This window comes from Xylocopa sonorina, chromosome 2, assembly GCF_050948175.1.
Source record: "Xylocopa sonorina isolate GNS202 chromosome 2, iyXylSono1_principal, whole genome shotgun sequence".
Lineage (NCBI taxonomy): Eukaryota > Metazoa > Arthropoda > Insecta > Hymenoptera > Apidae > Xylocopa > Xylocopa sonorina.
In genome coordinates this window covers 13,099,182-13,115,903 of record NC_135194.1, presented here as the reverse complement: position 1 = coordinate 13,115,903, position 16,722 = coordinate 13,099,182, and the positions used below count along the sequence as shown (strand labels likewise).

The window sequence follows — 16,722 nt, the reverse complement described above, 5'->3', positions numbered from 1 at the left end:
AAAGAGACGAACGGGCAAACAGAACGAATTGCCGTGAATCATGAAAGACAGGTGAAACGAGGACAAAGGTAGCCCTCGAGTGGTGGGGTAAAAGAGAAAAGTCGAGAAAGAACAATGGAGAGAGAGAGAGAGGCAAGGGAAAAAGTGAGTGGGCAAAAGCATGCGCAGCGATAATCCAAGATCCAAACGCCCGCTTCTCTCGTGAACGATCTATAGAAAGACGGCAAGAGAGCGCAGATTAGAGAAGAAGAACGATATATAGGGCAGCTTTTATCGTAAGAACCGATTTCTCTGCGACGTGATTTGCTCGCGCCACAACTCGTCTCGTTCAACTTGAACGTGTCGCATTTTGTTCTCGATTTAAGCTGAACGTGATTCGTGGCTTGTATATAATTAAAAGGAAATAAGAAAACAAGTTTCATTAAAAAAGTGCAAATAAAGAGGAAAAGGAAACAAAAAAAAAAAAATGAAAACTGTGTATCCCATATCCGGGGCCAATCGGACGTGTTGGTTTTCAGTGCCAACTGGAGCCCCGTGGCGCAACCCCACGAGTATCATAGGTGACGGAAAGGATGCGGGCCCTCTTCTCCTTCTGTAACCTCGGTGCTGATCCGGGTGGGTCCGAGAGGGTGTCACCCGATCAATGGGGTGAACAATGTTGCCCTGCACCTGCACACCTCCAATAAGTCCCACGATATCTGGCTGGTAAGTCCTCGCCACCTACGTGCCTCCATTCATCCGTTCGTGTTTTTTCACTTACCCCCCCGAAAACCCTTTACACCCCCCTCTTTCTCTCACTCTCGCCAGGATTACTAGTCGTCGTGTTCGTGTACTGTGTCGCGCATTTGTCCAGTTGCACAATAATTGTCACACGTGTCGTGTCGCACAATTTATCACCGCCTCCCACTTTCATTCCAGCCCCCCTAACTTCCTGAGAATCGCTGTATATTCTTTGTCGCACACATGGAAGTGTGCACGCTTATTTTGATTTCGGCAAGTCTGACCTTTTCACCACGACCCGTATCCATTCTCGAATGATTTTCTCTTGATTTCAAGTCGATCGATTGGTTTCTTTTCTCCTCTGTTGCGTTCTCTCGTCCTGGTTCCCTCGTATCCCAGTGATCGTCCTCGACACCACGAATCGCTCGGCAAGCTGCGATCGCAGCACGTGGCAACGATCGAAAGTCAACGACGATAGTGGCGTGTTGGTCGCTACGTTACGTTCTCGTCGACGATCGCCTTCTCACTTTCTCCCTTAGGTACCACGGTTTAGGTACCGCGTCCCGTTCACCGACAACCGGCGTGTGTCCACGGGTTCACGAAAAGCGGTGCTTCTCCTGCGCACTTTTTGTTTCTCGCCCGTAACGAACTTGTCGCTGCCAGCCTTCATCCCTCCGTTTCTCCCGCCCGACCTGCTCTGCTTCACGACCGCCTATTTACGCTCCAGCTGCTGTTCTGAAGCTTCTCTTTTTCATTAAGTTTGCGTACTCGTGTCGTAGCGGGACACGCGCTAATGAGCCGGCAGTAGAGACAGAAGCCCAGAGACGCCCAAAGCCCTGCCTATATGTACATGGAACGTGGAAACTGAAAGCTACGCGAGACGAGCCGAACAGAAACATCTGCGTGACACGTCGACTCGGGTCCCTCGGGTATTCGTAACGCGTATCCTGCCCAATGGTCACGCGATCGCGTGACTCTCCCGTGACCACGGATCGAACATCTCAATCTCGAGACGAGAAACCGTTTCTGTTTCTATTCGCCTCGTTTCACGAACGCTTTTTCGCATCGCGTGAAAATCGATCCACGGCAGCCGACTCGCAAAAGACAATCCCCCTTTTCACTCTCTCGTTCCAGATGGTACAAGTTCATCGAAGGCTCCTCCCGTCGTCAACCGGTCCAGCTGAACGATCGCGTTCGCCAGGTTAGCGGCACCCTGATCATCCGTGAGGCTCGCGTCGAGGATTCTGGCAAGTATCTGTGCATCGTGAACAACTCTGTCGGTGGCGAAAGCGTGGAGACTGTATTGACCGTTACGGCGCCATTGGCCGCGGAAATCGAGCCCAGCACGCAGACGATCGACTTTGGCAGACCGGCTACCTTCAGTTGCAACGTCAGAGGAAACCCTATCAAGACTATCTCCTGGTTGAAGGATGGCAAACCACTTGGACTCGAGGAACCCGTGCTCAGAATCGAAAGCGTCAAGAAAGAGGACAAGGGAATGTACCAATGCTTCGTTAGAAATGATCAAGAAAGCGCCCAGGCAACCGCTGAACTGAAACTTGGTGGACGATGTAAGTATCGAGGAGCTTTCCTTTTTTTTTTACAACTTGAAAGACGAAATTTTCAGCTGGTCGGTTTAACGTCCAAATATTTTTACATCCACAGTCGAACCCCCGCAGATCCGTCAGGCATTCGCTGAGGAGACCCTTCAACCCGGACCGAGCATGTTCCTGAAATGTGTAGCCAGCGGAAATCCGACCCCTGAGATCACCTGGGAACTCGATGGAAAACGGCTGTCGAACACCGAGAGGCTTCAAGTAGGACAATACGTGACTGTGAACGGCGACGTGGTTTCTCATCTGAACATCTCCAGCATTCGCACGAACGACGGTGGACTCTACAAATGTATCGCTGCTTCAAAGGCAAGCAGAATTCCTTTCTACTCTCGCCTCGTCAAGGGACCGCGGGGAATAACGGAGAACGAGCAATAACGACGGGACAATCTTCTGATTACAGGTTGGATCCGCGGAACACTCAGCCCGTCTCAATGTCTACGGTCTGCCCTTCATCCGCCACATGGACAAGAAAGCTATCGTCGCTGGCGAGACTCTTCGCGTGACATGCCCGGTCGCCGGATATCCGATCGAAAGCATCGTGTGGGAGCGGGACACGAGAGTATTGCCGATCAACAGGAAACAGAAGGTCTTCCCCAATGGCACGCTTATCATCGAGAACGTCGAGAGAATGAGCGATCAGGCTACGTACACCTGTGTCGCACGCAACGCCCAAGGATACAGCGCTAGAGGAACGTTGGAAGTTCAAGTGATGGGTAAGTTCGAAGTTTCCTTTTACCCGCCCTTAGCATCGACCCCGCGAAATCGTTTATCGAGGCATATCGCGCGAGTATACTTAATTCCGATTGGATAATTGAAAATTCGATAGAATCATTAGATTTTCTTTCGCACAGATCAAACTTTCGGTTGAATATTTCAATTGTGGAAGATGCGTTAACGATTGATTAGAGAGTGAAGATTTTCTAATTGGTTCTATTAACGAAGATCACGTATAGAATTATTATCGAGTTACTCGCGTTGCCGTACCGTGAATCGAATGCTGCGTAAAACATTCTTTACAGGTGTTCAGGTGTTGGACGATTCGACGAACGTTGCGCGATAGCGTTCGGAATATTGTTTTACAGGTCTAATAACGACTCTTTCAGCGAACCTTGGCACGTAACGACGGTGTCGATAGCGCCGAATTACGTCCAGTAACGTCTTGGCCGAATAAATCGTGGGAACCGTAACTGTAGTGTCGCGGGAAAGTCCGGTGAATCGCGTTGTTCACCGAGTTGTCGCAAAACGGATACGGACGCGGACACGCACACACGGACGACGATCCCGCAATAGCAGTTATTGACGAAAAAAAAAAAAAAAAAAAAACACTTTCGATCGCATCGTGTAGAATGGGAACGTCTCGAAAAGAGGGACGAGCGCTTTCGTTGGAATGTTGGATGTTGGTATGGCGGTGGCCGACGATCGACCGTAAGAAATCTGGTGCATTCTTGTCAGAATTGTTCTCTCTTCGCGCGTCCACCATTCGTAGCAACCGCTGCTCCACCGGAGTGCCGTGTCTCTGAACATACATATACCTGTATTAACAGCCAATGGGTTGGCCGCGTTCGCGCGAATCGTCCCCTTTTGCTTCTCAATTTTCTTTTCTTTCGCACGGTCAAGCTTTCTCGCGACGAAATAAGAAGAGCGGAAGTCTCTCACGAAACGCAGCCAACCCATCGACGTTCACACGTCAGTACACGTGACGTACGACACGTACACGCTCACGTACATACGCTCGCGACCTGTCATCACACGTCCATACATCGATCCTCCACCCTCAGTGCCGCCCACGATACAGCAGATCTCGTTCGTGAAGCAACCAATGAACGCCGGAGAGTTCGCGAACCTGCAGTGTATCGTACCGACCGGTGACCTGCCATTGAACATACGTTGGAGCTATCCCGGAGAAGAGATGGGCGGTTCCTCTGGCGTACTTGCGAAGAAGGTCGCGGATCGCGTTAGCAATCTCATGATCTCAGTCATCACCGCGAGACACGCGGGGGAGTACGTTTGCACCGCTGAAAACGCGGCTGGAACCGCGTCCCACTCGACCACGCTCACCGTTAATGGTTCGGGAACAATCATCCGTTCCTAGAGAGATGTATACACTTTCTTGACTTTTTTTTTTATATATTTCTTCTTTTTTTTTTTTTGTTTCTTACATTTTTCTCTTTCGTTTCGTTTTGATGCACCAATCCACTGGCAAAAGAGCACCGTAGCGAAAAGTCCTCGTTTTCAATCCCGGCCTATGAAACTCCTGCATCGTCGAGATACCCCCAAAGACATTCCCCCGATCGAAACGTTCGCTATCGAGAGAGACCCGGATGTCCCAGGACAGACGTACAGAGCACGCGAATGAGAACTCGAATTCTAATTGCACGATGACTTCAGTTGGCCCGCAGCTTCTGCCGATCGCATTCAATGCCGAGGTCGCCAACTCGGGGGACTCCGTGTCCGTACCTTGCTCGATCTTGAAGGGCGACATGCCCATGGATATATCGTGGGCGTTCAATGGCGTCCCGATCGACACGTCAAGAGACGCTAGTATCACTACCATCAGAATCAACAAACATCTGAGCACCCTTAGCATCGACGGTGTCTCTGCGAGGCACGCCGGAGAGTACGCCTGCTCCGCATCGAATCTCGCCGGTTCCGTCAGCCGATCGGCAACCTTAACGGTGAACGGTACGATTTCCGCCTGAACCTTCGCCACCTTTCCTAGCGTCTGCTTTCACCGTCACAAACCAACCCCCACTTCTAGTCCTAAAACTTCCATAATCAACCTCCATCATCGTGCCTATTTCCTAGTCGCGTGTCAGTGCTATCTTCACCGCCATACCAACCCCATCATCGTTCGAAACACACACTCAGGGACGACGGTAGAGAAGCGTCGTCGTACGTACACTCGTGAATCGACACTCGTTCCTCCTCGCTTCGACTCTTCTAGTCGTTGTTTCCAGTCGCCCCGCAAATACTACCCTTCACCTTCGGCGACGAGCCAGCCAGCTGGGGCGAGCTAGTCTCGGTCACTTGCTCCGTGGCCAAGGGCGATCAGCCCCTCGAGATATCCTGGGCGTTTAACGGGACTCCGATCGACAGCCACCACGGATCCGACGTAGTCGTAGCGAGCACGAACAGGAAAAACAGCGTCCTAACTATCGAATCGGTCGCAGCGAGACACGCCGGGGAGTACACTTGTTCCGCGTCGAACCGTGCTGGCGCCACGACCCACACCTCTCAGCTAAACGTAAACGGTACATGCGTACGACCCCCTCGCACGTAACTTAACAAACGCAACGTCTCGCATCTCTCTACTTATCCCTCAAACCTCTACGAACACCATCTTCCCCTCCGTCTTCCTTTAAGCAAGCATCAGAATGAAACCACCCCCTCGCGGGGGTTCGCAATCGACGCTCGGATCTGTGAGTACGCGGCTGCGAGCGGATCCTCTCGCCAACACGGGATCTCGAACGTAACGCGTTATTTTCCACCCCCCCGATCCAATTCTGACTCTTTGCCCTGATTCTCACGCCGGCCACTTTCCCTCCAATGCTGCCGCGTCGCACACGCAGTCGCGCCACAGATCCTCCAGTTCTCTTTCGGCGACGATCCTCTAAACTCCGGCGAGATGCTGTCGGTATCTTGCACGATCGTCAAAGGCGACTTCCCGGTGAATTTGACGTGGACGTTCGACGACACCCCGATAGACTCGAGCAGACCGGACATTAATATCATAACTAATAAGAGGGTCAGCTTCTTGAGCATCGACAGTGTGGCGGCGAGGCATGCTGGGAGATACAAGTGCATCGCGTCTAATGCCGCCGGATCCGACAGCCACGCCGTAGTGCTATCGGTCAACGGTATCCCCCTCGACTATACGAATTTATTATAACTTTGCGATGGTAAACGGCGCTGTTAAAGAGCGCGCCGACCATTCGAAGGGTTTGGGCAGAAGCGGGTGGAAGGAAGGGGCCACGGAGGGGTAGGTGGATGATCGATCGTAACGTGGAGGAGCGGACAAAAAGTTTCGGTCGAATGCGGGCCATTCCTCTTGGCGAAGTGCCGTCGTCCACGAACTCGACGAACTCGAAGAGCGAAACTAATAGTCGATTTGGCGAACTTGCACACTCTCCGAAACTTTTTTTTCCGATCACGTTCCATCCCAGCAGTAGGTAACGGTCGAATCGGTCGGCGCGTTTCTCAATCGCTTTCAGTACACGTTCAGTATTCTATCTCGTAATTTCTTGTCTCCCGCAGTAATCTTCATAGTGTAATAATGTTTAATCAGAAGGCAACTGCCGTCGTCGTGCCGATGATCGAACGGTGCGCGAACGTATGTCGAGCCTCGCGTAGAGAAGGGAAGGTAAGATTATCGCCAGAGACGACGGCAGGTAAGGGGACACGGCCCATCCACCGCGCGTCCAGCGAACACGATGGCCCGTGTCACTTTCGTTTCTTTCCGTATTGCTTAATTACAGTTATTTGTATCGTTTCTTTCTTTACAACCCTGTCCCTGCCACCCCGTCTGAATCCCTCGTAGCCTACGCTCTAGACTACGTCCCACGACGATAATCCGGACGGTGAACAGAGCTCGAACAAGCTCCAGCGCGTCGTCCGCGATCGTCCTTTCTCTCGCGGCTTGTGACACACTCCGGGAGCTCCTGCGCGTGATTCAAGAGCTGTTTTCGAACTTCCAGTCGGGCCACAGTTGGCGCCTTTCACGTTCGGTGACGAGGCCGCTAACGCGGGCGAGATGGCCACCGTTCAGTGCGCCGTGATCAAAGGCGATCTGCCGGTGAGGATCGTGTGGTCGCTGAACGGTCGGCCTATCGATGTCGGACGCGCGTCCGGTGACCACAGTTACGACATTCCTGACATCGTCGTCACCAGAAGTAGTAAACGGATCAGCACCCTGACGATAGACTCGGTAGCCGCAAGACACGCGGGCGAGTACTCGTGCACCGCGACCAACGCAGCCGGATCCGCTACGCTCACGTCGGTTTTATCAGTGAACGGTACGCTTTTGGTCAGCTTTATGGGTGCGATCGGGTGAACCGATTGGGTGGTTGGTGGTCAGCCGTTTCTAATACACCGGGGGTATGCTACCGAGGGTGGAGGTAAAAAAAAAAAAAAAAAAGAAAAAAAACCGGTCATTCTTCTCTTCGCATCGTCGTACAAGTTTTCCCATTCGAAACGATTCACCGTGTATATAGACGCGTTCGTCGACTCCATCCATCTAGCGTTGTTATCACGTCGACAGTATCGCCGCGCATTGCCCCGTTCGAAATGGCCGACAGGGCCGTGAACTGGGGCGACTCCGTGTCGGCTGTCTGCACGGTGGTCAACGGCGATTCCCCGCTCGAGATCAGCTGGGCGTTGAACGCTATGCCCATCGACGAGAGTCATCGGATATCCGTGACTACCACGAAAAGGAACAGCCTGCTGTCCATCGATTCGGCCAGTCCGAGTCACGCGGGAACGTATACGTGCGTAGCCTCGAACGCAGCCGGCGCCACCAGCTATTCGGCGGAGTTGACAGTGAATGGTATCTACAGTAGACACGATCGTGAACAGACACCTTCAATTTCATCCTCATTTATAATCCTCTGGTTCATCGTGATATCCCACGTACACACCGTTTCCGTCATCTCGTACGTATCGTCAGGGGCCGACGTAACCGAAGGGACCGTGTTAGGTTCGTTCGTTCTTCCACGAAGGACAGAAACTGGCAAAGCGTTCGCGTAATGGGTTACAGTCGCGCCGCAGATAGCTCCGTTCGCGATCACCGAGGAGCCAGCGAACTGGGGCGACTCGATTTCCGTGGTCTGCGCCATCCTCAAGGGCGATTTACCGATCGAGATCACGTGGGCCCTGAACGGCGAACCAATCGGACGGGATCGTTCGGATATTAACATTCTGGCGACCACGAAAAAGAATAGCATCCTCAGCATCGAGTCTGTCGCCGCGAGACACGCTGGGGAGTACACGTGTTCGGCGTCCAACAAGGCCGGAGCGACCAGTCATTCAGCTAGCCTGGCTGTCAATGGTACTTACTTTCCTCGACGAGGAAGAAGAGACGTTCTCCGATATCTCCCTCTTTGCACTCCTTCTCTATCGTCACTGTCTCCTCGTTGTCTCTAGTCGCGGTGTCGGTGGTCAAGGCTTGGAATATCTTTCTCGAACGAACCCAACCGCGAACAGCCTTAGAAAAATTTCATTAGAACCGTCCAGGCGACCGATACAAGTGGTCGCGCGTTGGTCGATCGAGTGGTCGTCTGGTCATTTTCCAAGGTCAATAGACGGAGAGACAATTAGACAATTACGGTTTGTTTGTTCGTCCTAGTTGCCCCAGAGATAGCTCCGTTCGTGATCAGTGAGAAACCAGCTAACTGGGGAGACACGGTCACCGCAACCTGCACCATGTTGAAGGGTGACTCCCCGATTCAGATCGAATGGGCTCTGAACGGCGAACCGATCTCTCACGATTACCCCGATATATCGATCGCGACCAGCAGGCGAGTCAGTTTGCTGACGATAGACGCTGTGACGGCGAGTCACGCCGGGGAATATACCTGCATGGCCAGCAACGCCGCCGGTGGAACGAGTTTCACCGCGACTTTGGCCGTGAATGGTACAATACGTCTTCCTTATCCCCCACGGTTTGCTTTAGTCTCTCGATGCATGCGCGATACTCAACCAGACAGCTTTCCACCGCGTCCCGTTCGCGTCTCCGACATCAATCACATCCTACCCCGATCCCATCGACCGGGATTTCTTTTGCGATCGCGACGCGACGTTTTTCATTAAGATACCGATGGTCATCGCTCGGCGCATTCGCGGGTGAAAGGTCGGTCTCGTTCTCTCATTCTGTTCACTCTGCTATATTGTTGACCGCAGTTGCACCGGAAATCGTGCCATTCGTGATCGGAGAGGGACCAGCGAATTGGGGGGACACCGTCACAGCAACGTGTACGGTACTGAAAGGGGACCATCCGGTCCAAATCGAGTGGGCCCTGAACGGCCAGCCGATTTCTCGTAACCATTATGACATATCGATAGTAAACACCAGCAAACGTGTCAGCGTGCTGACGATCGACGCCGTGACAGCGACGCACGCGGGAGAGTACACGTGTTCTGTCAGCAACGCAGCCGGTGGGACGAGTTATACCGCATCTCTCGCCGTGAACGGTATTCTCGCTACTCCCGTTCCCTTCTATAGTATTCTCTCTCTCTCTCTCTCTCTGTCTCTCGCTCTTTCTCTGTTTTCTAATCACGTTTCATGCATGCACGCAACAGTCCATCATCCTTATCCCCGTTTTCTTCCTCTCTTAACATCCACGTCGAAGAGGAGAGGAGGTTCGTTAAGTCGAGTGTCGCACTTTATAGAAAAATCGTGGCGATTAGGCCCATCGATCGAATTCCTCGACGCTGTTTCACGAGCAAAATGTGTCAGGGATTATCGACCTGTTGTTCCTCTGCTGATCTCCGAAATAGCCGGCCTGGTGACGCGGCGAAGCATCCTCGAAACCGATGCTGCGAATTTACAGACTAGTGACGTCGTAGCCGGCATAATTGACAGCCATTAATAAGTTTCGATGTCCTTGTAGTTGCGCCGCATATAGGGCCGTTCTCGATCAGTGACGGACCAGCTAACTCGGGCGACATGGTCTCTGCGACCTGTTCAATTATGAAAGGCGACTTTCCGGTAGAGATCGTGTGGAAGTTTAACGGTAGGACGATAGGTTTCAACGATCAGGACATTTCTATCACGAAGATCAATAAGCATATGAGCGCACTGAGCATCGAGTCCGTGGCTGCGAGACACGCGGGCGAGTATACGTGCGTAGCGACGAACAGAGCTGGAAACGTCAGCCACTCGACGACTCTGGCCGTGAATGGTACATACCTATCTAAAGAAGCACGCTTGCACGCCAAACGAGTTTTGCACATAAGCATCGCCTATATAAAAACAGACCAAACAAAAAAAAAAAAAAAAAGAAACAAAAAATTGCCATCCCTCATATCGTTGCTATCCTCCGCTATCTTTGATATACTCTTGTACGTTTCAACTTCATCCGCCTTCCCTGCGATCACCTGCTCGCCCCTGTTTTCCCCGTACGAGCAAGAACGAGAGCCCGCGAACGGCCAAAACGAGGCCACGCCGACGAAGGATGCATCTCCCGTTTCGGCGGTACCGCGATCGGTTAACACGCGCGACCGTGTACGTTTTCTCTAGTTGCGCCGCAGATATTCCCGTTCTCGTTCGGCGACGAGCCAGTGAACTCGGGCGAAGCGATCTCGGCGACCTGCTCGATCCTGAAGGGAGACTTCCCGATGGACATATCATGGGCGTTCAACGACGCGCCGATCGATTCCGAGAGTAACGATCAGTACACGATCACGAAGAGCAAGCGGCTGAGCGTGTTGGCGATCGATGCCGTGGCGGCCAGACACGCGGGGGAGTACACTTGCACCGCGTCGAACAAGGCTGGAGCCTCGAGCCACACGGCGGCGTTAGCCGTGAACGGTAATACGCACGCATATGTGTAGACCGGCACGTCTCTGTCCAGACTTTCTTTCGTTTAGTGCGACGGGAAACCCGGGACCATCTTCTCTTTCATTTCATCCATCCGCTCATCCACCTGTATTCATACCCTGTCCCTTCGCATATCTACATATATGTACATCGTCGTGTGTACACGGGGTGAACGTTTGGGGGTGGGTTGAAGAGCCGTTTCGCGGAGGACTCGTGCGGTCTACGATCGCGTGGGACGGTTAAACAGCCGCGAGATTGGTCGATCGATCGACCTCGTCGACGGCAGCGGTATCCGTTCCTGCGGCTTTTAATTAGGTTAACGAGGACGATCGTGGAATTCGCTCGGGTTGCTCGCATTCTCATCGGTGTTGCGTGAACGTTTTCAGTCGCGCCGCAGATCGCGCCGTTCTCGATCAGCGACGAGCCCGCGAATTGGGGTGAAGCGGTCTCGGCAGTCTGCACAATCGTAAAGGGCGACCTGCCGATCGAAGTGTCGTGGGCTTTGAACGGGGAGCCTGTCACCAGACAGAATCACGGCGATATCACGATATCTAGCACCGGGAAAAGGGTCAGTCTGATGACGATCGACGCCGTGAGCGCCAGGCACGCCGGGGAATACACTTGCACGGCCTCGAACGCAGCTGGGGCGACCAGCTATTCGGCTACCTTGGCCGTGAACGGTACAGATATGCACGAACCAGATCCGCGAGCTGTGTCATGCGATAGATTACGAGAGCGAAACAACTGCTGTCACTCCCTTTCACTAGCACGCGTCTGTCAAATCTTTCAGACTAACTCCTTTCTCCTGACTGGACATGGATACTCTTCTTGGTTCACTTCCACCATTGTCCCACTCTTTTTACATGGACTCACGTACGGACTGACCGAAACTGATATCGTAGATCAGAGGATAAAGGGTTGAAATAGCTTATCGATATTACTTCTAGTCACCCCGCAGATAGCTCCATTCTCTATCGGCGAAGAACCAGCCAATTGGGGCGAACAAGTGTCCGCGATGTGTAGCATCTTAAAGGGCGATTCACCAATCGAGATACGGTGGAGTTTGAACGGGGAACCGATCACTCGTGCCAATCATCCGGATATAACGATCACGAAAACCGGGAGAAAGAACTCGGTCCTAATCATCGACTCCGTCACAGCCCATCACGCTGGCGAATATACATGCGTCGCGAGCAACTTGGTGGGATCCGTCAGCCGTTCGGCAGTGTTATCGGTGAACGGTACTACGCAATTACACCATTAAGCAATCTCGCACGATCTCCCATCGAAACAGTCCCGAAAGTCGATCCTGAACCCTGAAACGACCACGTGTCGCGCGTGAGACCGCATCGCCTTCGCGTCCCCTCGCGTTCACTTCCCACGACGATCGTTCATTTTTCGCGGCCGTATCGGTGATCCACCGCTACGAATCACACTCGCCAGGGATCGTCGCGCTCTCGATCTCTTCCATCGAGCGCGTCTTTATGTGGTTGTTCGTCTCATAGTCTCTCCGCAGATCGCGCCCATCTCCTTTGGCGACGAGCCTGTGAACGCCGGAGACTTGGTCTCGGTACAGTGCGTGGTGACCAAGGGCGACTCCCCTCTGGAGATCACTTGGACCTTCGATAACCAGCCTGTCAGGTCCGATCGAATGGACGTGATCCTGTCCAGCTCCGGGAAACGCGTCAAGCAATTGACCATTGAGTCCGTAGCTGCGAGACATGCCGGGGAGTACACCTGCGTTGCCTCGAATGCGGCTGGATCGACTTCACACTCGGCCAAATTGGACGTCAACGGTACACGCTTGTCGACGGAAACCTCGATGCAACGACACCACCCTTTAACCACTGTCCGTCTCTACAGTGACTAATCCATTCCCATCGATTCCGTCCCGACGCTCGATACCATCGATCGACACCATCGCTCGGCAGTTTTCTACTTTTCGTTTCGCTTCTTTTTATTTCTCGTTTTCCTCGGTTCATGTTTCTTTCTCCAACCTTCTCTGTCTTCTTTGGTTGTGTCCTTTGGTTTTTGTTAGAACGTTAGCGGTCCACTGTGTGGATTGGGTGGTGCAAGGAAACGAGACACGAGATCCGCGACGACTGACCAACGCTCGATCCCGCTACGTACACGGTTGCTTCTAACCGTGGCTGCGTCGCGACCCGCGGCCAAACGTGGACTTGTTCCTTTCAGTTTTCTTCTGTTTACAGTAATTCCGAAATTACTGCCGTTCACGTTCGGCGAGAAACCGCTTAACTCGGGTCAAGTAGTAACGGTACCGTGCGCCGTGGTCGAGGGCGATCAACCCTTGAAACTTCGCTGGATCTTAAACGGTCATGCGATCTCGCCGCACTCTGGAATCTCAATCGTGGATCTTGGCGGACGGGGCGCCATACTCAGCATAGGATCCGTCCAGGCGACGCACGCTGGAACGTACACGTGTATCGCGGAAAACCTTGCCGGAAGGCACGAGCTCTCGGCCGATCTGATTGTCAACGGTGCTTAAAATGAACAGAAACTGAGAAAAACAGAAACCACCATCTGTACCAAAAATTATGGATCGTCCGATTCGAAGCGCATCATCCAAACGAAACTATACTTTCTTAGCCTAATTATATTTCGTTAGCTCCTGTGAAACCGTTCCACCGTCCCCTCAGCCAGCTCCCTCCAGTAGCAGCATACGTTTCCCCGCTTGAGTAATGTCAATGAAAATCCCTCTCTTTTTTACACCACCTTGGTTCGATTATTTTCTATTCTCTCTCGAACGCACTCTCTCGCACACGCGACGACACACTTCACCTTTATTGGTACCGAAGCGATGAGAAAAATGTCGCATTTCCGATGATGATCGACCCGAGACTTCCGATGGTAGCCGTGCTCGAAATCGAGCGATCTAAGTCGTCACGCCGCTTCGTTAATAACCGTGACGGTCTTAAACGAGTCCGTCGTTGCGAGCCTCGCCGCGTTTAAATCGTTCCTGTTAAAAACGATACGTCTATTTTCACCCCGCTGTCTCTCTCTCTCTCTCTCTCTCTCTCTCTCTCTCTCTCTCTTTCTCTCTCACCACCTCTTTATGTGCCTGTGCCTGACTCTCTAGCAGTCAATCTGTCTCTGTCTCTCGGCAGTCGCTCCGCATCTGCAGCCGTTCTCGTTCGACGAGGCCAACTCCGGCGATCTGATAATCGTCCATTGCGCGGTCGTAAAGGGGGACACGCCGATTTCGCTCAAGTGGTTGTTCGAGGGACGCCATTTAGAAGTAGGCGACGGAGTGGGTATCACCGCGTTGGGGGATAGAGTGTCCGCGCTGACGATACCCGCTGTCAGGGGAGAACACGCCGGGGAGTATGCTTGCGTCGCCGATAATCCAGCCGGTCGTGCTAGGCACAGCGCCCATCTCAAAGTGAACGGTACAGAAAACAACAGAAAGAAACCTGTCAGAACGCTAAAACGAGTTCCATCGATTCGTCACGAGATCACGCACGTAATTTCATGGTGTTTCGTGGCAGAAAATCAGAGCGAGCGTGTGGTATATATCGGAAAGAATAATTGGAAACCGGCATGATGTTGTGATCCAGCCGTATATGACGCGTAGCCCGTTGGTACACACAGAACAGTTGTCATGCGTGTTTATTTTCACGTGTTATTACGTTACGTTTCACTCGGACCGGTAAACGGGACGATGTTCTCCCTCTCTTTTTATATTCTTTCTGTTTCATCATTGAATTAATTATTCGCTCCTTTTTTTTTGCGTGACTCGTAGCTCGTGTAGTAGCCGTATTATATATATATTTATATTATTTATATTTGAAACAGAACGAAAAACGTCACTGAAACTACCTGTCTGCTGTTGATTGTTGTAATAGCGCCGTACATATATTTGAATATGTTTTTTGGAAAGTCTGCATTTGCTCGACTGTCCATTCTTTCTTTCTTACATATAATTATCATCCCGCATCGTTTGTTTTCGAAGCATCATCGTTTAGGTAGGTCGCTCGGCCGAGTGTAGCTTTTGGACCACAGTCCCCACTCTCGTTATCCTTGGGCTACCATGATCAAAGGTAATTTGTCCGTAGTTCAGGACGAGCTAAAAGTTCCCCCTTCATTCCCAGGCCCAGTTTCTCTTTCTCTTGTTTCCTCCTTTCACACGTGTACACGCTCTCTCATTTACACTCGTGTCTTTCTCTTTTTTCTCCCGTTTCTCTCTTGCTTCTTCACTTTCTCTCTCTTTCTCTCTCTCTCTCTCTTTTTCTTTCTCTATCTCTCATGTACTGTCTGAATCCTTTCGTTCGTCCTACTCGAACTGCATCAAGGCAAACGACGATTCGCAGATGCGTATAGAAAGAGAGGCGAAAAGTTTCGCTGGTCACGCGTAGCCTAGAGTCTCGATATCGTTTCTTCCCTCCGTTAACGAAGTAAAGAATGACAGGGACGCGCGTAACGTAGGTTTCGATGCAGAAATGGAGGAGTACTACCGAGAGATCGGACGAGAGGCAAGAGTCGTGGGAGTTACTCTCGGTCGGATCGTAGGGGGATAAGAAAAAAAAAAAAAAAAATATATATAAAGTGTCAGGAACCGATGAAAGCGGACGATGAATATGACCACGAGTCGAGATCTGAACGAGAGCCGTGTGTACCCGTGGATCTAGCTAGAGACTAATCATTCCAGTCTTGCCACGGATCAGTCCGTTCGATTTTGGGGATCGACCGATCTATGCGGGGCAGGCAGCCCAATTGGCGTGCATGGTGCTGGTGGGTGACACTCCCATCAATATTACCTGGACCCACGAGGACGAGCCCCTGTCGCAATTCATGGGGTACAACGTCGGGAAACTTGGCCCACGGACGAGTATCATGCTGATCGAGCCGGTAGCACCGGAGCACGCTGGACGTTACACGTGTATCGCCAGCAATCCGTCCGGCAAGGCGATGCACGAGGCGACATTAAGAGTTCACGGTTAGGGCCAGAGATAATGGGATCATTGAATGATATATACACACACCGATGATTGAACGATGATTGAATGATGAAAAAAAAAAAAAAAAAAAAAAAAATGAAAGAAATAAATGAATAAGAGCAACCGCGACGGACGCCCGTGAGAGTATTTGATTGCAGGCTTGATTGATGCATCTTCATCGTTGCCGAAGCTGTCATGTTTCATTGGCGATAAAGCTTTCTAGGTTTCAGTTACCAGCGGACGAATTTTTGAACACCACAGCGTGTTGCTTTCGTCACCGGGGACGACACTCTTGCGCGCCGTTTCTACTCTCCCCCTCTTTAATTCTGTCGTACTGATTATTACTCTGCCTTTATTCTGTCTTTCTGTCTCTCTGTCTTCTATTCCTGTAATCTGGTAACTCTGTATATGTCTGTCTACTTCTACAACTGTTTCTACTTCTTCTACGTTTCTATACACCCTCTCTTTCTCTCTCTTTTTCTTTTCTCTGGTCCCGCCTATGTTTTTCAGCCGAGTAGCAATCGCAAAGTTACGCCCAGAGTCCTACGTGTCAGCCTCTCGTCTCCCACACCCCCAGCAAATTGGTTGAGCTTGACCCGCATCGTATTTGTGGCTAAGTATTTCGCCTTCGTTTGATTACCCTGTCTCGTTGTCATGCTCATCGTCGCTAAATTCTTCGACGACACTTTTCGGTTGGCTTTCCAGTTGTTTTTTCGCAGCCGCGACAACAGATCCCCCAGGCACATGTTTCTATAGGACTACACAACCACTTTTCGTTCTCATACGCGACTATTCATCGCGTCACATTGCCCCCACGTGTAACTCTCGATATCATAACTGTCGTGTATATACGAAATACCCGGACTACGATCGGTGGATCGTCGCGGATTCTCTCAGC

General features: G+C 51.7%; 1 protein-coding gene across 1 annotated transcript in view; it reads left to right on the top strand.

Moving 5' to 3' along the window:
• The window catches only part of Dscam1 (Down syndrome cell adhesion molecule 1), a 56,758-nt gene that overhangs the window by 30,783 nt on the left and 9,253 nt on the right, over positions 1-16,722 (top strand). The window contains exons 9-12 of the mRNA XM_076910327.1: positions 1,855-2,291; positions 2,386-2,642; positions 2,737-3,049; positions 7,031-7,348. Of these exons, the coding sequence (XP_076766442.1) occupies positions 1,855-2,291; positions 2,386-2,642; positions 2,737-3,049; positions 7,031-7,348 (1,325 nt within the window). The remainder of the gene's footprint in view (positions 1-1,854; positions 2,292-2,385; positions 2,643-2,736; positions 3,050-7,030; positions 7,349-16,722) is intronic.